This window comes from Ylistrum balloti, unplaced genomic scaffold (genome assembly GCF_031769215.1).
Source record: "Ylistrum balloti isolate Yb309-2 unplaced genomic scaffold, AGI_CSIRO_Ybal_v1 Utg370448, whole genome shotgun sequence".
Classification (NCBI taxonomy): domain Eukaryota; kingdom Metazoa; phylum Mollusca; class Bivalvia; order Pectinida; family Pectinidae; genus Ylistrum; species Ylistrum balloti.
In genome coordinates, this window is record NW_026782298.1 from 622608 (window position 1) to 645951 (window position 23344).

The 23344-nt window shown below is 37.7% G+C and overlaps 1 protein-coding gene across 1 annotated transcript; it reads left to right on the forward strand.

Moving 5' to 3' along the window:
* Positions 1-636: 636 nt before the first annotated feature.
* LOC132554841 (uncharacterized) lies at positions 637-20680 on the forward strand. Its single transcript, XM_060219165.1, has 5 exons — positions 637-696; positions 2149-2265; positions 3809-3953; positions 5751-9863; positions 14654-20680. Exons 2-5 carry the CDS (start codon positions 2203-2205, stop codon positions 19144-19146), a joined length of 8814 nt encoding a protein of 2937 aa, XP_060075148.1. The 5' UTR covers positions 637-696; positions 2149-2202; the 3' UTR covers positions 19147-20680.
* The last annotated feature ends 2664 nt before the right edge of the window (positions 20681-23344 follow it).

Here is a 23344-nt window from a genome sequence, read left to right on the forward strand (position 1 = left end):
AAAATAAAGTTTAAATTAAATATTTTTATTAGAGACTCGTATTTTCATGTTTTTAGAGACGCAGCCTGGAAGTAAAACTTATTTACTGAAATTGTTTATATTTCTACAGGTAATAATAATAATAATAATAATAAATTTATTCAGGAAAGATTGCACAAATGTATACAAAACATGATAATAAAATACATGTTACATAGTACATAAGGTGAAAAATTGACATAAATAAAACATGCAACACCGGAACATAAAATCACAATAAAGACAGCTGATATATGTTAAACAAATCTATCCAAGGATAGCCCAAAAAGCGTAACAATATACGCTTATTTCCGTTGGGGTCCTATGGCAGGTTTCACCACCTATGATATACTTTAGGAAAAACAAATGATTATATTACAAAAAAAAACCGGACACCGTCCCCGCACTTCGTGTTTTTAATTTTAATTGATGTATTGTATCTATTGTGTGTGTCATTATTATATTTGTTGTTATAATTGTTTTTATATCTGAATACTCGTCTGTTTTATTTCCCTGGCAAAGATATAAAAACGAATAAAAAAGATCATGCGGAATTATAGTTCAGAAAATTTCGCATTTAGAATAAGCAGCGGAAGTCTGAATTGACCTTGACATTGTAATAAATGCATGGCGGAGAGAAGAGAGACGACAAGACGACGAATGTTATGGATTTCAATGGTAATACTTCCCCGATAATTGAGAATCATGGGAGAAAGTTAAAGTTAAATGAATTGACAAATCTAGTGAGATGTCACACATGAACTCTATCATGTTTTCTATGCATTCATGAATGATATCTTCTTTTAGCCGCCTAACGCTTTTCCGCCATTTTGAAAAGGTTGGGCGTTATTTTGTGGTTTGAAAAATCTTACAATGCTTTCTTCTGGTTGCCACTTTGCATTGATAAGTAAGGCAGATTTTATAAGCTATTCATTAGATTCACGTTGTCCACAACTCCGAAACTGATTAATTGGTTGAAAATCCATAGTTTTGAGTAATATTGGGGTGGCCTAAAACTCCCAGTCGTATTTGACATGATCAATAGGACATAAATACTACCATGTAATATTCGTTAAAAAGCCTAATTTACTATAAGATGGCGGTACCTAAATCGGATCACTTTTCTGAAAGAACAGTTTTGTTTTTCTTTTTAATTTTTTGTCTATATTTTTTATACTAAAAATTCATCAGAGCTGATTTTTTTTCAATAACAACATAAACGAAAATCCAGTTCACTATGCCTAATTTCCTGTTTAGTCATTACTGTACAATGATACTTGAAGATCTTTACTCATCCATTCTGTAGTATCATTTTGCAATTTTAGTGACATTTAATAAAAACGACACAAGCAAGGACTATGCTTTGTTTAGGACAGTTGGAATAAGCATAAACAAAGAAAATATTAAGTAACAGATGTCTTCATTAATTCTAACCTGGGTCCAATGTAGCTGTGGCTGGCATTGATGCTTTACATTGAACTGAAGAGAAGTTCTTGCTAGCTGGGCAATATGTTACGGCTAGTATTTACAAGGGTTACATAAAAGTATGCAAATTCTAAAGATAATCACATGCAAATTGTAAGGATAATCATCAAATACTTTTTTAAAGGTAAAATATTGATTTATTTGACCTTATTTCGGTATTGACCTTTCAAAAATGTTCAGAAGGCAAGTTATCAATAATTTGATAGAACACTACAAAATGTACCTTGTCATTATTAATGTTGAGATAATAACTTGTCATTTAGAAATATTGAATTTTAATTCTTTGTTAGTAAGTTACATTTCTGTGATCTTGAGAGGCATCTTTCAAAGAGAATGACTATGATAATGAAATTACAAACGGGCCTGAGCCTCTAATTGTGTAAGAGCACATGTTTATCACATATATATTTACAAACAGTTTGGTAATCTTAATGTCACACGTCCCTGTGACCTGACCTTGAACACTAAACAAAAAAAAATAACAAATCAATGAATGACTGCACAGTCTAATTACCATCATCATGGATATAAGATGTGTTCTGAATACAGTCTAATTACCCACACACTAAACAGATACCATATACATGTACCATCGTCACAAATATAAGATGTGTTCTAAACATACTGATCATTTCTATATTTCAGTGACCTTTAATACCTAGGACTTGTCTACAGAGAAGCTGACATTTCAAAAACAAAATGTCTGACAAAACGTCAGACAGTCAAAATATTGAACTTGTGCTCCACATGGTCAATAAAATGGTGAGTATATATATGGTGAAGTGAAGGAGACACAACAAACTCGTAGAATGTGCTGTATTCAGGAACCATAATCTGTCAGCTAAAATTGGTCAAAGCTGAGGGTGAAGGGGTGCACTAAGGGTTCATCAGGGATAGATAAGGTAGATTTATCTTTTATAAAAATAGATAGGAAGGTTTATCTGATAGAGATATATAAGATAGATTTATCTGATATAAAAATAGATAGGAAGATTTATCCAACTTAGAGATAGATAAGGTAGATTTATCTTTTATAAGAATAGATTGGACAATTTATCCAATTTATTGATAGACAAGGTAGATTTATCTGATAGAGATAGATAAGGTTGATTTATCTGATAGATTTATCTGATACAGAGATAGATAAGATTTATTAGATTTATGAGACAGAGATAGATAAGATTGATTTATCAGAAACAGAGATGAGATAAATTCATCTGATATAGATAAGAGATTTATCTGATAGAGATAGATTAGACAGAGATAGATAAGATTGATTTATCTGATATAGAGACAGATAAGATCACATATTTCCTGATATAAGTCCATTAATACAAGGTAAATTGAGACAAAAATGTTTTCAGTTTTAAATTACAGTATTCTACTGCTTTCAAATAAATAAATTTGTGCTTATCATGCAGTTGATGTCTACTACATGTTTAACCTTACAATTCCAGGCAACAACAGGTTGTTTTATTTGTTTGAAAATTTGCATCCAGATTGTGTCTAAACACAACAATGTATGTAGATACACTGTATGCAACGTATAACATATTTTCATTAAATATCACTGTTGATACTGTCTGTGATAATGGACTTCAATGGAAAACATTAACCTGCATTTCTGAAATTCAATTTTGTATATATTCATCAGGGTTTTCCATAAGAGCCGGTCGCCGGCCTATTTGACCGGTGACTTTGATCATTTGGCCGCCTACACCAATCCAGTTCCGTAATAATGTTCTGTACACGACTACACGTACACGGCAGGCCAGCCTCCTACTTTCACTACACAGCCTACTACTAACAAAATTATGGAAAACCCTGATTCATATTCATATATGACATGAATCGACCGCAGTAATGAAAGATATATATAAACACTATATTCACGTTAAATGCTTAATAGACATTTGAAAAACACACAACAGCATCTTACTGACAACATTATTGTCATGTGATCAATGGAGATAAATCGGGTTACATTGATCATTGGATTGAATTGGTAATGCAGACAATTATGGCTGGCAATGTAGACAATTATGGCCGGGAATGCAGACAATTATGGCCGGTAATGCAGTTATGGCCGGGAATGTAGACAATTATGGCCGGCAATGTAGACAATTATGGCTGAGAATGTAGACAATTATTGCCGGGAATGTGACCGGATTATTGAGGGTTCACTGTATTCTTATTCATTCAGCACATGCTATCATGACACATACAACACACCACTTTTTGTATATGTACACAACATATTGGGTTATTGTGGTGAAGAAATAAGAAGAGGTGTTTGTCATTTCAGTGTGGCGAGTTGGTGGACAAGGGTCTAGAGTACTTTCTGGTGACAGCGGATTCAACCAAGGCCTTAAACATAGGCTCAACAAAGGGCAGACAATTCCTGCAATCCAACAAAGATGTTGTACAACGCTTCATCAAACACTGCTATAGTAAGTATTTAATGCTTATAGTTGTTAATAATAAATGGCGTCCTAGTAGTAAACTGTACTGGTTATAATAAATGGCGTCCTAGTATTAAACTGTACTAGTTAAAATAAATGGCGTCCTAGTAGTAAACCGTACTAGTTATAATAAATGGCGTCCTAGTAATAAACTGTACTAGTGTTTGCCCAAGGTTTCAACAATACTGGATGTAACATAAATTTTTGTCATAAGAGGAATTTCTGAAAAGCCTTTGTTGCTATTGTCAGATTAAAGGACTGGTTTGTATGTCTAGCATCATATGATTTACTACAATTTATATCACAAAGTGAACTAAACTTTCCATTATCCTGCAGGCTTGCCACCATAAGATTGTATCAAGTAAAAAGTAACCAGCATTTTGATAAACTGATCACAAAATATAGACAAATCTCGCAAATTGTTTTGGAAAAATGTCAAGAGTTTATATGAAGGGGCAGGGGTAGACTCATGAGGTAAAAATGATAGTAGAAATTGGGTGACCAATGCCCAACACAAGATAGTAGAAATTGGGTGACCAATGCCCAACACAATATCTCAGTACAGTTTAAGGGGTACAATTGGTTTGCTCATTGTCAGTATAATGTTACTGGGTGTCATGCCTCATTGCCAATATACTTCAGTGAGTTTAAGGGATACGATTGGTTTGCTCATTGTCAGTATAATGTTACTGGGTGTCATGCTTCATTGCCAATATACTTCAGTGAGTTTAAGGGATACAATTGGTTTGCTCATTGTCAGTATAATGTTACTGGGTGTCAGGAGTCTTTGACAGTATAATTCAATCAGGTAGCACACTATGAAGTTGGTTTCAATTCCGCACTGTGACAACAATGCTTACACGAACATATCTCAGCCTCCAAAAAACACAAGTACATACAAAACACATGCACTCGTCTTGCATCCCTAAATGACTCTGTGACTGTTGACAGGATGTTCTGCAATATATACCAAACTTAAACTAAACAGTAATTTTATGGTTGGGTGAACAGAAAGATCCATGGGACTCTACCCTGTAATTTTATGGTTGGGTGCAGTATGACACAGAACAACCCACATACACACTGCTAATGTTTGTGGTCTGTTTTTAGTACTATCTTGTAGTTCCTAGTAGCTGCCTTTAAGCTGATTTTGACTGGATGTTGGCTCATCTGCCCTTCTCCTAGCATGACATCTATTGTCAATTCTCTGTCCAGTGTCATTTTTCCCTTTAAACAACTTCTATACAACTATCGTATCGGGCATATGCATGTTTTACAAACACTTTGCCAATATTGTATTTTTAATTAACTGTAATGTATGTGTGGAATGTTCACATTGGGTCTCTTAATGTGTAAATATCAAAAAGAAATGATTTTGATAAATACAAGATTATGTATTGAAGTGAAGTTGTACACACCTGATTAAACTGTGTTTGATTTACATGTGGGTTATACGTGGACAGAGAACAACACTGCGGTTCTTCAAACTTTGATATAGATATTTGTTTGCATTTCGATTGAATAAGTAGATACAATGTATTAAAAAAATCATACATTTTGTCAAGAAAGTTGCATTTGGCTGTTCAGTACTTTCAACAGAATGTGAAATTTAACAGTATGGGTGTTCATTTAAAATTGTTCATTGTCAGTTTTGGGAAATATATGGAAACCTTATACTTTGCCTTGAAAGGCTGCAATGTTCAGAACAGTAAATATATACAACTCATTTTGTGAAATCTGTTCAAGTAAATAAGGTACTACCGCTGTGTTGTTTTCTGTCTGCAGGTTCCAAGGCGACAGTTAGTGGACAGGGTCAGGGGGAGGCTTCAAAGACAAAACCAATAGAACTGACTGCTACTCCGAAATCAGTGGGACTGACTGCTACCTCCAAACCAGTTGGAGCAAATGATACCCCGAAACCAGTTGCAACAAATGCTACTCCAAAACCAGTTGCAACGAATGTTACTCCAAAAGCAGTTGAAGCGAATGCTACTCCAAAACCAGTCGGATCAAATGCTACCCCGAAACCAGTTGGAGCGAATGCTACCCCGAAATTAGTTAGAGTGAATGCTACCCCTAAACCAGTGGAATCAGTTGCTACTCCTAAACCCGTAGTAACAGCCAACCTAAAACTAATGCCGTTAGATAAACAAATTTCACCTAGTAAAGAAGTTAGATTGGAGACAAATGATGGCAGTTCTTGTAAACAATCATCACAACAGGAGAGGGAAGGAGATGAAACAGTACCTAGTGATATTCTGACAGCTGTTAATTTGTCAGCTGCCTCATTCAAGGTAAAGAAACAGGTGGCTGCCAGTAAATCGGCTCAAACTGAGCTCAAGATGGAAGATCCTCCCTGTAGCCCCACTGAAGATACAGCAGAAACAGGTGAAAGTGGTGAAACAAGCTCCCTCTTTGGGATGTCCCTTCGTGCGAAGCGGAAACGTAAAATATTTGCAGATTGTGAGATGAGTCCATTGATGTCTGGTCGTCATTCATTAAAAAATGAATTGAAAACTACTACAATAAAAAGCGAGAAAAAGGCAAAGGTAGATAAAGTAGAAGGAACTAATGCTAGATCTTGTAAGAATTCTCAGACTTCGAACGAAGAGAAAACGTCAGGGAAGACCAAAGAAGTGAAGTCTGATGGAGGAATATCCAAAAGTCTGTCAGTAAAGTTGGGACCAACGGGAGACAAGCAGACGGAGTTAAAGAAATGCTCTGTGCAATTGTCACATACCTCACTGATTAGACGCAGAGCAGCAAAATCTGTCTGCAGCTCAGTCAAGCAAATTTCAGCAGAATCCACAACCAAAAGGGGAAGATCAGAGGAACAAGACAAGAATATCACAACAGATGATACACAACAAACTGTACATTCATCCTCGGACGATAACTCTGCGGAAATCTCAGTGAAAGGTGAATCAGAGCCAGTGAAACAAGATGCAGAGATCAGTTTAAATCTGGAGTGTTCTGTTAAGGAGGACTCTGACAACGACAATTACAATGATGATGAAAGTGACGAATTCAAAACAGATGTTCAGATGAAAGCGCCGACAAAGAAAACATCAACTTTATCAGTTAAGAAAAGTGTGCTTAGAAAGAGATCAAAGTTTGCTACTCCAAAGGGGTATAATTATTCCTGTTCAATATGCGAGAAAAAATTTAAAGGATCGGGAGCTTTGGCAAGACATACTATTGTACATGCAAAGCAGTGTGTGGCATGTGAAAAAGAGTTTCCTGATCATGAAAGCCTGTTAGTTCACAGGAAAAAGTGTCAGTCTATTAGGACTACCAATAAGCTGTATCCATGCGACAAGTGTGATCTGGTTTGTATAGCCCCGTGGTCATTACGGCGACATCAGTTAGCATCACATGAGTGGCGCTGTCGCTACTGTAAAAAAACTCATAACTCTGAGGAAAGTCTTGACGAGCACATGGAGAAATGTATTGACAAAGCTGTTCGGGAGAGTGAACAACGTGACCGACGCATGAATAGTCAACGCCAGGTGTGCGACACCTGTGGTAAAGAATTTGCTAACAAAGGAATTTTAATGTCGCACATGAGATGCCACACGGAAGATGTAAGTTTGCTGATCAGTCAGATCTGCGATGTTGACCTGGACCAGGTAGATAAGATTGTAGATGATGTTGGTGGTGAGTCCAAGGAGGATTCACAAGGGACAAAGGAAGTGGCCTCTCCATCAAAGCATAAAAAACCCGGTGTTGTGAAAAAGCCATATGTGTGCCAGCATTGTGAGAAGTCCTTCAAACTGCGCTGTGAACTGAACAAGCATGCAAGAAATTCCCACCCAGAGACATATTGCATGCGTTCATTGTACCGTAACGAACGTGACCTTGGTAAGCGGCTTCAATGTCAGTATTGCAACAGGACTTCCTACAATCAGACTTGGATGAAAGTTCACACCGAGCAACATGTAAATAAGGGTGACTTAAAGCTAGAATCCAAGGAAGAGACAACAGAAAACGATGTGGCTGTGACTGAAGAGGTTAACAAGTCTAGGTCAGAGGCTAATGAGTCAGAGGTCGCTGAGCCCGAGGTCATAGGGTCAGAGGTGATCAAGTCAGAAGTCATGGGAATTAAGCCAGAAAAATCAGGATCAACAGAGTCAGATGGAGAGTTTGATACAAGCTCAGAGGTCAAAGGTCCATTATTGTCTGAAGATGGCAATGTATTGCTGAGTTCACTAAGGTGCAACATTTGTAATATATCTTTTAAGAACAAACATGAATTATACTCTCATGCTGTTTCACATCGTGTGTTTAAGTGTGACAATTGTGGTAAGATCTTATCTAGTGCTGGCTCTCTGAAGAAGCACCTGTTGATAGCCCACAGTTCAGAACGCAACTTTATGTGTGAATGGTGTGGGAAGTCATTCAAGACTCAACGCTGTGTACAACAACACATTGGAAAAGTTCACGAAAATCCAAACTCACGTAAAAATGTGGAAAACCCAGGACCCTATGTATGTTCAGTTTGTGACAAGGAATTTGATACCAAACGCCTGTTGACTAAACATAAATACTACCACAAGGATCGTACCACAGCTTGTCCTGTGTGTGAAAAGTGCTTCACCGGGAAAGGGGAGATGCTGTACCACCTCAAACATGTCCACTCTGATGCTCGCAACTATGTTTGTCAAATCTGTCAGAAATCCTACAAGACCAATTCCTCATTACGCGAACATAGGAAACAGCATCACGAGGGTAGGGAAAGCTGGCGACATCATTGTGATTATTGTAGCAAGATATTTAACAAGAGAAGTCAGCTTATCTACCACATGAAGGTTCACACGGGAGACAAACCCTTCCCTTGTGATCACTGTGGTCTGACTTTCTCCCAGAAGGGTAATCTATACAAACATCTACAGACAGTCCACATCCGAAAAGTGGAGTATAGATGTGAGCTATGTGGAAAGGGATTCTACTTGAAGGAGAACTATCGGCTCCACATGAGGACACATGCTGTGGAGAATGGTACGGCAGCCATCATTGGTAACAAGTACGGAGTGATCAGTCATTGTACTACATGTAACCGATATTTCCCACGAAAATGTTCCTATAAAGCTCATCTCCTGATGCACAGACAGGAGTGGAAGTACTCCTGTCCTATCTGTAAGAAAAAATTTGTCACTGTGACGTCGTGTACACGTCATCTCAAGACCCATCTAAAGTGTCGTATGACTTCTCAAGAAATACGTGAGAAATTCCCTCTAAAGATTGGTGCAGCACAGATCTCTGATAAATATTCACACCTGATATCCCAGTCCAAGACAGAAGGATCCGAAGATGAGATTGAAGAGAACAAAGAGTCCAAATCAATTATAATCAAGAAAGCAATGGCTAAACCTGTAACACCAGAGAAAATCAAAGTAGGCAAAAATAACTTCAAGAAAATGATGAAGAATGATTCAGAAATAAAAATGGTCAGTCCAATGAAATCGATGACTAGAGACGAAGGAGAGGCGAGCTTGGCGTTGGAATCTTTGGCGACGGGTGTGATAATTGAGGAATCACCAGACATTACATATAACTTAGTTCCTGTGTTGGACGATGCCCCCCATACAGCTGTAGAATCAATCATTGACACAGCCAGTACATCGAAAACTGATGAATCTGTTATTGGCGTCCCTGCAACGTCTTTAGCTGTTGAGTCTATCCTGGACAATGTTAATAACGTCATGCATTTGGAAGACAGGCTAGTAATTGAAGACACCGCTGCCAGTACTGAAGAAAACGCTGAAAACACAGAAATGTCTCCTAGTGAACTTAACGAGATTCTACAAACTGTGAACTCTCAGGACTTCTTACAGCAGCTTGGTAGTGGAAACATCATTCTTGTTCAGCAAGGGGACACTAAGGCTTATGTCATGTTGAGTTAATGAGATTGGGAACTCACTTTCTTAAGTACGGAAACTATGTGTTATTGAGTAGGGAACACCAAGAACATTTAGAAAGGAGACAAATTTCTTTCTGAATTAGACAGTTTCAACTTGTTACTTCAAGAGTGAGTACATTGCTCCTGATGTTTATTCCACATTAAGTGATTCAAGTTTTAAGATCATGGCTTCTAAACTTCTAAAGGCTAGAGTGGGTACACTGTACTGTAAATTGTGTTGAGTGATACGGTGTCAGTGTCTTGTATTTAGTAACCCAGTTTTTGAATTAATGAAAACTGAATCTCTAGAATATATGTATAAAGACACTGTAGTGTTATGAACTGTCCATTTCTAGAGTGATATTTCTGGTTGCACTAAGGTATATGTGACGGACACTGTTGTGTACATGTACAAAGAATCAGTTATGTTTCACTGCTAGTGTCTAGTGCAATGTTAGTGATACACAATGTACTGTAATTACTAATTAGCTACTTCTGTATATCAGTAAGAAATGAACAGAAAATGTAAATTTGTATGCTCCAATAAACAATCTTTTGCAAGCCTATTCCTTACTCTTCATTTAGCACTTTTACAGTATAAACGAAATACAGCATTTACCAAGTAATTAGTCCTTGAATGGTAGTAAACCCATAATAAGAAAACTACTAACTTTTTAAATACCCAGATATAAGTCCATTCTCTGGCAGACATTCTTTATTGAATTGGAAATTTATTTTTTAATTGTAAATTGCGTATATAGAATCATGGTGTCAGAATTAGAAATTGGATATCAAATCAGCTTCGATGTTAAATGTGACAGCAGTGTTGGAACTTCAGAGTAATGGAGGACATTCTGATATAGTCTGAGCATCTGAAGAGATCTGGGTAGTGGTATGATGCGTCTGTGTTAGGGAATATTCTGTATGTTGACATTAAACAATGTAAATCAAAGACGTACTTGTTTGTTTATCCACTTGCTGTTACTCTCCTAGATGTGTACAAGATAAATGTTAAATGACGGATTCTGATAACTTTTCATAATCATAAAGCAAGGAAAATACAGATTGATAACAAACAAGGCAACATTTTGTGTCTGTTGGGTTTATTGATAACAAACCAGGCAACATTTTGTGTTGGGGTTTATTGATAACAAACAAGGCAACATTTTGTGTCTGTTGGTTTTATTGATAACAAACAAGGCAACATTTTGTGTCTGCTGGTTTTATTGATAACAAACAAGGCAACATTTTGTGTCTGCTGGGTTTATTGATAACAAACCAGGCAACATTTTGTGTTGGGTTTATTGATAACAAACAAGGCAACATTTTGTGTCTGTTGGTTTTATTGATAACAAACAAGGCAACATTTTGTGTCTGCTGGTTTTATTGATAACAAACAAGGCAACATTTTGTGTTGGGTTTATTGATAACAAACAAGGCAACATTTTGTGTTGGGGTTTATTGATAACAAACAAGGCAACATTTTGTGTCTGTTGGTTTTATTGATAACAAACAAGGCAACATTTTGTGTTGGGTTTATTGATAACAAACAAGGCAACATTTTGTGTCTGCTGGGTTTATTGATAACAGACAAGGCAACATTTTGTGCTGGGTTTATTGATAACAAACAAGGCAACATTTTGTGTTGGGGTTTATTGATAACAAACAAGGCAACATTTTGTGTCTGCTGGTTTTATTGATAACAAACAAGGCAACATTTTGTGTTGGGTTTATTGATAACAAACAAGGCAGCATTTTGTGTTGGGGTGTATTGATAACAAACAAGGCAACATTTTGTGTTGGGGTTTATTGATAACAAACAAGGCAACATTTTGTGTCTGCTGGTTTTATTGATAACAGACAAGGCAACATTTTGTGCTGGGTTTATTGATAACAAACCAGGCAACATTTTGTGTTGGGGTTTATTGATAACAAACAAGGCAACATTTTGTGTCTGCTGGTTTTATTGATAACAAACAATGCAACATTTTGTGTTGGGGTTTATTGATAACAAACAAGGCAACATTTTGTGCTGGGTTTATTGATAACAAACCAGGCAACATTTTGTGTCTGCTGGGTTTATTGATAACAAACAAGGCAACATTTTGTGTCTGCTTGGTTTATTGATAACAGACAAGGCAACATTTTGTGTCTGCTGGTTTTATTGATAACAAACAAGGCAACATTTTGTGTCTGCTGGTTTTATTGATAACAAACAAGGCAACATTTTGTGTTGGGTTAATTGATAACAAACAAGGCAACATTTTGTGCTGGGTTTATTGATAACAAACAAGGCAACATTTTGTGTTAGGTTTATGACCCTGTGAACATCCAGGGTCTCCATGTAGTAGTACTACATCACTTGTTTGAGAGGTCCATCAATATTCCATGCTATCTACAACAATTTGGGTAATCAATTTTCTGGTTAAAGAACATATACACGACCATAGGACGAACCAGCTCATTGTCCTGAAAGATACAAACCACCCTGGGTAGATAGATATCAAACCACACACCTCTTAATACAAACCACCCTGGGTACATAGATATCAAACCACACACCTCTTAATACAAACCACCCTGGGTACATAGATATCAAACCACACACCTCTTAATACAAACCACCCTGGGTAGATAGATATCAAACCACACACCTCTTAATACAAACTATCCTGGGTGGTGATCAAACCACACACCTCTTAATACAAACCACCCTGGGTACATAGATATCAAACCACACACCTCTTAATACAAACCACCCTGGGTACATAGATATCAAACCACACACCTCTTAACACAAACCACCCTGGGTGGTGATCAAACCACACACCTCTTAATACAAACCACCCTGGGTAGATAGATATCAAACCACACACCTCTTAATACAAACCACCCTGGGTACATAGATATCAAACCACACACCTCTTAATACAAACCACCCTGGGTAAACAGATATCAAACCACACACCTCTTAATACAAACCATCCGGGGTGGTGATCAAACCACACACCTCTTAATACAAACCACCCTGGGTAGATAGATATCAAACCACACACCTCTTAATACAAACCACCCTGGGTAGATAGATATCAAACCACACACCTCTTAATACAAACCACCCTGGGTACATAGATATCAAACCACACACCTCTTAATACAAACCACCCTGGGTAGATAGATATCAAACCACACACCTCTTAATACAAACCACCCTGGGTAAACAGATATCAAACCACACACCTCTTAATACAAATGGTCTATCACTCATCCATGGACCTTATCAAAGAAAGAAATCTGTTTTGCCAGTTTAATACTTGATAAGGGTGTATAAACTCCGTACGTTAGATAAGACAGGGTTCCTGGTGATTGACTGTTAACACAGGTACCTGTTACTGATTATTATTGGTTTCTTGACGATAGCTAAACAGATCTTATTCAAATCACATCGAAGGATTTCATTGGTCCTTAAAGTGCATATGCAGTAAATAATTTTCATATTGATCACAAAAGATGTCTACTTTCTTGAAATCTTGACACTTCAAACAGACCATCCCATTTCCATTTCAGCACTAATCTCCATTTTTATTTTACCAATAGTTCTTGTTTCGGATTGGTTACATGTCCAAAGGTCAAAGTTGACATCACTTACCATCAGTAAATTACAATTTTTGCATAATATCTCTTAAAATTAGACCAGTTTCACTCAAACCTCATCTAGTGCTACATGACAAAAAATGCTGTATTGAGAATGGGTTTCAGGTATGGAGATCAAAAGTCAAGGTCACAATAAGTAGAAAATTGGTTCTGGTACAATTGCTGGAGTTTTTTTCTTTCTTCTGGAAGAAAGTACTTCTTTTGCAATACTTTTCTAGATATGCAGATCAGAAATTAGGTCACTATTACAAAAAGATAGTTACTTAGGCCATTTTCAGAGGCTCTGTAAATTGCTTGCTGGAAATTAATAGAAATATTCTCTTAACCCAAATAGTATAGAATCAATATCATATCAAATTGTAAATTTCATGACCCTAGGGTCATACATTTTCTCTGGGGAGGAGGTAAAGTTTACCATAGAATATATAGGAAGATTACGTTTTTGAGGATAATTTGTAAAAGTTTAATTGGAAATAGATCAAACTTAAAATTGTTGTTATAGGACGGCAATTTGATCTCGTGCACAGGGGAAGAAAAGTGTGGCCAAAAAGGATCAGATTGACTGAAATTTAAGAAATCTTCTTCTCAGTACCCGAATATGATAGAACAAATACTCTTCATGTATGGAAGGGTCTTAAGGAGCTTTAATCTGGCTGACTCCAAGGGGCTGATCTGCTTGGCCAAAAGGGCATCAAATTGACTAAAATTTCAAAACTCTTCTCAATACCCAGACATTGTTGAAACAGATACTCTATGTCTGAAAGTAAAACTTCTGTCCCTGTACAAATAGCATTTCTCATTTTCTCTTCTCTATACTACATGTTTATTCCAGTTGTTTCCCTTGCGAGTTTACTCAGATGACCGTTTGGGCCCTAAGGCCTCTTGTTTGAAATTTTGCCTACATGGCATGTGGAAGTTTTACACTAAACACGATGTAGTAGATTAACAGTAAATTGTTTGATTGGCAGTTCACTGTAGTTGCTAGGCAGTTCACTGTAGTTGCTAGGCAGTTCACTGTAGTTGCTAGGCAGGTCACTGTAATTGCCAGGCAGGTCACTATATTTGCAAGGGAGTTCACTCATAATTTACCCTGCTACATTTTACTAATATTGTTTTATCATTTTGTATTTTTCAGATGCAAAAAGTGATTACAAATTGGAAAAGAAGACTGAAGAGGGTCCGTCCCAGACACCACAACTGCCTGACTTATGTAGGAAGCTTGATGATACGTCAGGAGATGGGATGATAAATCTGGAACAAAGCATTACAGAGGATACTCTAATCAGTAAAGAGAACACAGACTGTAGTGTTGGTTGTGTAGACTTTTCTGATCCTTCATGCCATACATCAACTCACATTAAGCCATCAACACTTGAAGTGAGATCAGATAAAATGTCCATGCCTCAAAGCACTCCAATCTCTCCCTCAAACACGTCCGACGTCTCTGGTGAGGGTAGAGGAACAGAGGATTGGAAAATTCCGGAAGTACCTACCAACACAGATCAACTCACATCTGACGTCTCTGGTGAGGGTGGAGGATCGGAGAACTGGAAAATTCCCGAAGTACCTACCAACACTGATCAACCTACGTCCCACGTCTCCGGTGATGATGGAGGATCGGAAAATTGGAAAATTCCTGAAGTACCTACCAACACAGATCAACCGTTGTCTACTGCATTAAATAAACGAGTGATTATGGAGACAATGGGACTTACAGAAAAACAGAAAAAAACAGAGGAGACACCTGTCAGGAGGAACGCTCGAAGTGGAGGAAAAAAGGGGGAACCACTTAAAACACCATCTCCTGCGAGAAAAAGTTCACGAAATTGTTCTACTCCAGTCTGGCTTGATCTTATCCCGAAACGAAAAAAAAGCATCGAGACACGTTTAGATTTGTCTTGTATCAAGATAGAGCCAGAGGAAGTTGATAGCAAGAGAGGAAAGAATGCAAAAACAGCGCAACAGTCTGAAAGGACGTCTGACGATCAGCATACACTGAAAGGAAACATGAAATCAAGTGACAGACTTAAAAGAAAGAATTTGGAAGGAGATCAAGATGGAACACCAACAAAAAAGTCCAAAATGAGTCGGTCGTCGAAGACAAATGACAGCACTACAATTACAACTGACACCGAGATGCATGTAACCTTGAGACAGTTGTCTGAAACACACACACCTGATGAGGAAGCATCTGAAACCCCAAGACAGAGAAGATTGTCTAAAAGATTGACACTGAAATCTGAAGAAAAGGCAACTCCACCTCAAACACCGAGACAGAGGCGATTGTCAAAAACATCGAAATGTGATGGGGAGACAGGTCCATCTGTAACCTCTAAACCAGATCAGATATCTGAAGCATTAGTATTAGAGCATGACGAAGAGTCATTGACAAAGGGATCTGAAAAGGAGACTGGAGATCCAAATGTAACTCCCAAGCAATGTAGAATTTCCAAAAGATTAGAGTCTAAGAAGAAGGCAACGGTGACTCCGGAGACCGAGTCCACGTGTGATTTGTGTGGGAAAGTCTATAGCACTCCACAGAACATGCGTCGGCATCGTATTACTCACTCAGACTTCAAGGCGTACAAGTGTACGTTCTGCTCACAGCGCTTTCACTACATCCAGTATCTAAGGGAACACGTTGTTGGCTGTCTCAACAACCCACAGCGAGTCAAATATCGTAACCATGACCGCATGAGACCATCTCCTGTGATGATGAAACACCTTTCCATTGTGCCCTCACCTGACGAACCAGATACATTCATCAACCTACCTTTCAGTCAAATGTCTGATAAATTATCTGAGGTGAATGCAGAAGATGATATAAAAAATCTGACGGCAGAAAACACTGAGGAAGAAATCCTTGAAGTGTTGAACAAAGTGAAAGCCTCCCAACCCGAGGTTAATTTACAGGAAGCAAGGCGTAAACATAGGGAAGCTACTAAAGAGTTTAGGGCTGGAATCAATTCAAAGGACTGGATGACAGAGGACGGACAATTCAAATGTAATGTTTGTAATAAGATCATTTTAAATCAGTATAATCTTTACCGACACCTTCAGACTCACACAGAGTCAAAGCGTTACAAATGTACCTTTTGTGGGCGGCGCTTCGCTGTGGGACAGTACCTCAAAGATCATGTCATCTCCTGTGTGAAGAACATCAACCGTGTTACCACAGCAACCAATCGTCGACAAATTGATCCAGAGGTCAAACGGAAAATTATAATCTTGCCTTCAACTGTTGAAGAAGGGACTTTTGTGAATGCTGAAATGGGAGATAATTTGGAAGATGTTGATGTAGAACATGAGAAAGACGATATGTCCACCGAGCGAGATTGCGAACTTGACCTGGTAAAAAATGAGGAAAATGGGGATGACAATTCAAAAGAGGGAAGCAAGCAGCTTCTGGATGATGATGGAAATGACACCGAGGAGGTTTACAAGTGTTCTGTGAGAGAGTGGAACAACTACTACGCCCACCGCTCGTATGATGGGACAGGTCGCAGTACATTCAAGCTGAGCCCACACCTAATCAGTGTGTTTAAGAAGGAAAAAGAGCTTGGTGATGAACGTCTGAAGAACAAGGTGGCAACTCCATACCATTGCACTGTCTGTAATTTGAAGAAATTTAATCGCGCTGAGACACTCCGCCGACATCTCTTCACACACACAGGTGATAGCCATAAATGTGAGATATGTGGCATGACCTTTCTTTATCAAGAATATCTCAAATCTCATGTTCTCGAACTGCACTTTGCCATCAAAAGAAAGAGGAAAAGTCGGTCCATTAAACAGTTCACATCACAACTCAAATCACCAGTATCAGATGGAAATGATGTAGTCAGTGCTGACTCACAATCAGAATCAAGTGATCACGTGACAAATGAGACTAACAACTCTGATGACAAGGTACACAGCTCTGATGACAAGGTACACACCTCTGATGACACAGCACACAGCTCTGATGACAAGGTACACACCTCTGATGGCAAGGTACACAGTTCTGATGACAAAGTGCACAATTCCGATGAAAAAGCACACAGCTCTGATGACCAGGCTCTTAAATGTGAAAATTGTGGAAATGTGTTTCTGGTGGAATCAAGATTTAATGTTCATAAGTTGGTTTGTCACAAGAAACATGGGAATCGTAAGGCAAAAATATTGGGATGCAAAAAGGATAGAAAAAGTGTGGGAAAATTACAGAATTTTCAAAAACGAATCCTCTTTCAGTGTGTGGACTGCAGGAATAAATTCTTCAAGTACGAAAACCTGTTGTGGCATCAGTTTAGTTGCCACGGCCTTGCCTCCTTTAGGAAGTGCCCAGTGTGTTCCGTGGCCATTGACAAGGGGAGCCTATTGACCCACATCTTGACCTATCACCCACAACGTCAGATTAAGACAAGGTCTGATGAGCAGAGCACTCCACAGTACAACTTTAAATGTAACCAATGTGATAAAACCTTTACAAAGGAGCTCACCATGTTGATTCACCAACAGAAACACATGGCCAACAGGCAAACTGACCTCGACAAAAGCAACCAATGCCCGGTGTGTAAGGTAAAATTCACAACCTTTGGGAACATGAGGCGACACTTCAACGTCATTCACAGTGATGCGAAGCCATTTATGTGTCACCTTTGTGGCAAATCTTTCAAAACAAATGACACCTTAAAATGCCATGTCAAGATACACAATCGCGAGAAGTACCTCAACTTCAAGTGTAAAACATGTGGCAAAGGATTCTTCAGGAAACGATTGTTGAAGGACCACGAGACTCTACACATTCCTGGCGCCACCACTTGTATGTGTGACATCTGTGGCAAAAGATTCCGCCTCAAACCAAATCTGAGTAAACACATGAATAGTGTTCATAACATGGAGCGTAACCACGTCTGTGCCACCTGTGGCAAAACATTTAAACTGAAGGAACAACTTCGAAATCACATGCGTTACCATGTCATCAAAGAGGGAAAGGTTGGAGAGGTCGGAAACAAATACGGTAAGATCTATAAGTGTGACACCTGTGGGAAGTTCTGCCCGTCAAGTTACTCGCTGAAGATCCACAATACGTCTCACTCATCTGAGAGACCATACGGCTGTGAAATATGTGATCGAAGGTTTAAGGTGAAGAGCAAGCTCATGCGACACGTTCAAAATGTCCACAATTTATCAGGCAAAACTCGGCGTCCCAAGAAACAAGCTGAGCGTAAACAAGGCATGATGCATTCTGTGAAGGAGAAAGGCTGGTCGTCACAGGATGATGAGAACATCGCAGAGAGTATCGTGGAGGTGATAGTGAATAGTGAGGCTGAGTTAATGGAGAACACCAAGATGTATTCGCTGTTAGATCACTCCTATAGACCAAGTAGCTCGGTCACGCCATCCTCCAGTTTAACCCACAATGATCAGACGGTGATTGAGGAAGCAGTGAAGGGCATTACACAGCTGGCAGGGAACAACACTGAGACGGATTATATCATACAAGATGTTCAGGAGGTGGAGGATCAGCCAGGCATGTACATCGTTTCATCAGATATCCAGGAAGAAGATGGCAACGAGACACAGACTTTTAGTCTCAGTGTGGATGAAGGGCCTAAAACTCTCATCTACTATATCACAACTGACTAGTGTCCTGCTTGAACAAGTGTCTTGTATAACTGTCCACTCTGAAAGTGTTCAAATCTCATTTGAGTGATGCATCCAAACTTTGTTATGTAAATGTGTAACTTCCTTGTAAATATAAGTGAATATAATGAGTTGTAGACATGTGTTTGACACAGGGAACTTTCACTTTCCATGTGATATTGGAGTTACCCCATTATGTCCAATACAGAGACCGTATTCAGTTCAGTATCAGTATTTCCTAACACTCCGGATGACGTCTTTGACACTTGTGAACTAACGATGTTAATTCATTTGTGATGATTTATGATCCTGAAATTCAGGTAAATACATTAGTTTGAATGTATTGAGAAGATCAAGTTCTATTTCCAGAATTATTTTTTCATTTTGATGACTTAACGGTAGCCAAATGGTTATATACAAAGTTGTTTGTCAACCTTTGTTTTTTGGCCTGTTCAGCTTTGAACAACAATAATCCTCTAACATACACGAGATTATGAGGATTCGTGATAGAGACATCAGTGAGAAGTTAATACACTGTACCTAATTTGATTACTTAGTTAAGTCACTACAGTAGTACGAGGTTACACATCAGAATTATTCTTGATGTTTGTAATGTTTAGCAAACTACTGATGGATTTGTTATCACAGAATGACAACAGACTGGCTTTAACACCAGCACAGAACAGGACAAATTGTTGATATATATATATAGCCTCGTTTGTACACTGCTTCATATTCCTACCTGTATCAACTATTTATGATACCTAGGTAATACATGCTGAAGGTATCTGTATGTGTTCAAAGAAACATTTAGGGAGCATTAGCATCACGCCAGCTGTTATCTTAAAGAAATATTGTGCTTTTCCTTGGTAAGATTATATTTGTATAAGATCTGTACCTGACAATTCACCATTAAATAAACATGATTTTGGAGAAAGTTTGTATAATTATTATAATAATCTTTTAAATGTGCCTAATTATTATAATAATCTTTTAAATGTGCCTATCAAAAATTTCATCTTTGTTGACAACTTACTGCCTGTCCATTGCTAACCATCAGTCATAAACTCTTATTTTTCCAGAGATACCCTTTCTGTTTAAGTTACTGACCTTATAAAAACATAAGAGGCTTTACCAGCAGCACTTTAGTTGTGGTTTCCTGATTTGCATTTTAATTTGATTTGGTAATATTTTTGAGAGTTATTGCCCTTTGTTTTAAACTGAAATTTAGTTTTTAACGGACTTTTGATAAACCTTTGAATGCTTTATAACCATTTTGATCTAGAAATTTAAAGGAGAGGTATATACAGTGCTTTATAAGTAGCTCTTGGTAGGACGACTGTTGTCTCCTGATTCTTATAAGGATTAATATGATGCAATGATGTTTGGGACAGGTAGATATTTTCCTGTCTAGCTAGCTCTTTTTACAATTTATTGACCAGTAATATCATGGATCACATTAAGATTGATTTCAACTAAAACAAAATTTAATGTTTCAACTTCTAAATGATTCAAGCATGGGTTAGCAAGAGGTGTATTGCTGGATTATTTGTTGAATGAAATAAAATTCAAATACATCTGTAAATTGGAAAATATTCTTGCTTTTGTTTCCATAGTAACCAAAAGTTGTTGAGCATATCTCCTAATCTGGTTGTGGAAGTGTAATCAAATCGTGGTCGCAGTAGAACAACCTGTTCTCATCTTATCACACGGTCATTTTTAACACTATTTCTCCATCTTGGATCTGGAAACTTGAGACAAGTTAAACATTTATTAATATTTCGGAAACATGAGACAAGTTTAGCATTTAATTTCTCAGTAATACTGAAAGCTACCCTTGGAATTTTAAAATAGAATATATTCAGTAATGGCTCCTAGTTGTGCATGTTTTGAGTTTGATAATTTAGTATTCAAGATGGCCAATAGTCACTTTGACTTTCTACAACTGAAGTTGCTTGCACACATTTCTGAAGAATTACTGATGTTTCGTGGTTGACCTGATATTCCAAAATGGCCAATTTGATTTTTTTCATTCATGTTTTACACATAATTTTAAATTTAATAAATTGAAAAAGTTGAGAAGAGTTGACATGTACTATTATCAGATGAGCTATTCTGTGGTCCGTCCCTGAACAGTTTTTGTTATCGCTATTTTTTGAGAAGCACTGTTTGGATCTTTCTCAAATTGCATATGTAGGTTCCCCTTGGTCCCTCATTGTGCCCGTTTGATTTTGGGACAAAACAAAATGGCTAACAGGCGGCCATCTTGGATTTTGATAACCTATACATGAACTAATGTTGGAGACGTGATACAGAAACTGACCTATATATGAACCATTGGTGGAGACGTGATACAGAAACTGACCTATACATGAACCATTGGTGGAGACGTGCTACAGAAACTGACCTATACATGAACCATTGGTGGAGACGTGATATAGAAACTGACCTATATCTGAATCATTGGTGGAGACGTGATATAGAAACTTAGTTGAATGTACTAAAGATATTGTAGCTCTGCTACAGTATATAGAACTGTAAGAAATTATTACACCAATGGAGAATATTAAGCATAAATGAATAACAGAAAAATAAAACAAGACAGAAAGGAGTTATTGTTTAATGTTACAGAACCACAACTCTTTTATCAGATCAAATTGTAAACATCAGTGAACAACATTATTATGTGTTTCATAAACTTTGACATTATAGTTACTTAACACTGTGAAAATGATACAAAATGAAATTCTCTACGAGATTCCACAAATCATGCTGATATAAGATTGTCCATAGTGGAGAGAACTTTAAAATTCACCAAATCACTATCAAAGTATACAAAGTTTAAACAGACTGAAATACAACAGTACCACACATGGTATCCACAGACCTTTCATTAAAAACTTTAAACCACAGCATGGTTGTTACATATAAGATAAACAAATGGCCTATTGGGCCTGCATTACTTACAGATTACAAGAGGCTCACTGGGCCTGCATTACTTACAGATTACAAGAGGCTCACTTGGCCTGCATTACTTACAGATTACAAGTGGCTCACTGGGCCTGCATCACTTACAGATTACAAGTGGTTCACTGGGCCTGCATCACTTACACAGATTACAAGAGGCTCACTGGGCCTGCATCACTTAGACTACAAGTGGCATACTTGGTTTGCTTTGCTTACAAAGATATTTCCAACTTCTATTACAGAATCAGTACAACGTTTGCCAGTGTACATAATAACATTACACTGCAGCATTACTCTAGATACTTGGTATTCTAATTTTCAAAGTTAATGTTTGTTGTCTTTTCATAAACATACTTTATGTTCACAAATTTGTAACAACCTAACCAATTCGCCCACTGGCTGCAGCTTATCACCTTGTGTCTTCTGAGTATTTTAATGCAAGTACTTAACCTTGGCAATCAATATTTTGACCTTGAAGGAAGGTAAACTTAATCAATATGGCGAACATATTCGAAATCTGGTATTGTTCAAGAGCCTATAAGAAACTTAGGGGATGAAGAACACCAGAGATTAACATCCACTGTACACTATATTTTTTCTATACCTTACTTTACAACAAGTGTGAACAAGCTTACCAGTGAGTTGTTAGTGTTAATCAGTCATGGCTTAGATTGAAGCTTGTGAGGGGTCTGACTTTGGGAAGAAACTCTTGAAAAACTAACATGGTCAGCAGGTATCAACACTCCTCTTCACATCTGATTGGGGAATCGAACCACTGATGACTATGTGAAAGGTGAGTGTGTTGCCACTGTACCATCTGTGTTACCACTGTACCCATTTGACTGTGTTAACACTGTACCCATTTGACTGTGTTACCACTGTACCATCTATGTTAACACTGTACCCATTTGAGTGTGTTAACACTGTACCCATTTGACTGTGTTAACACTGTACCCATTTGAGTGTGTTACCACTGTACCCATTTGAGTTTGTTACCACCATACCATCTGACCACCTTATATTATATTCAATTGAATCTTGTCTTCTTGAAATCTACTATGGTCATTTATGTGGGAACTTTATATCATGTCCGAGTTTTGTATCAGCTATTCAAAATATATGTTAGTACACAAAGGTAAAGACAGATAGTGTATGATGCTTCATACCATTAGCCTGACATGTGTGACATTTGATTAAACACTGATTGCCTTATGCTCAATACACAAAAAGAGAA

Excerpts from the sequence above, each read along its gene's own strand:
- LOC132554841 (XM_060219165.1), top strand. The coding sequence starts at position 2,203 with ATGTCTGACAAAACGTCAGACAGTCAAAATATTGAACTTGTGCTCCAC. Across the intron at positions 2,266-3,808 it reads TCCACATGGTCAATAAAATG|TGTGGCGAGTTGGTGGACAA; the intron begins GTGAGTATATAT and ends TTGTCATTTCAG. Across the intron at positions 9,864-14,653 it reads TAAGGCTTATGTCATGTTGA|ATGCAAAAAGTGATTACAAA; the intron begins GTTAATGAGATT and ends TGTATTTTTCAG.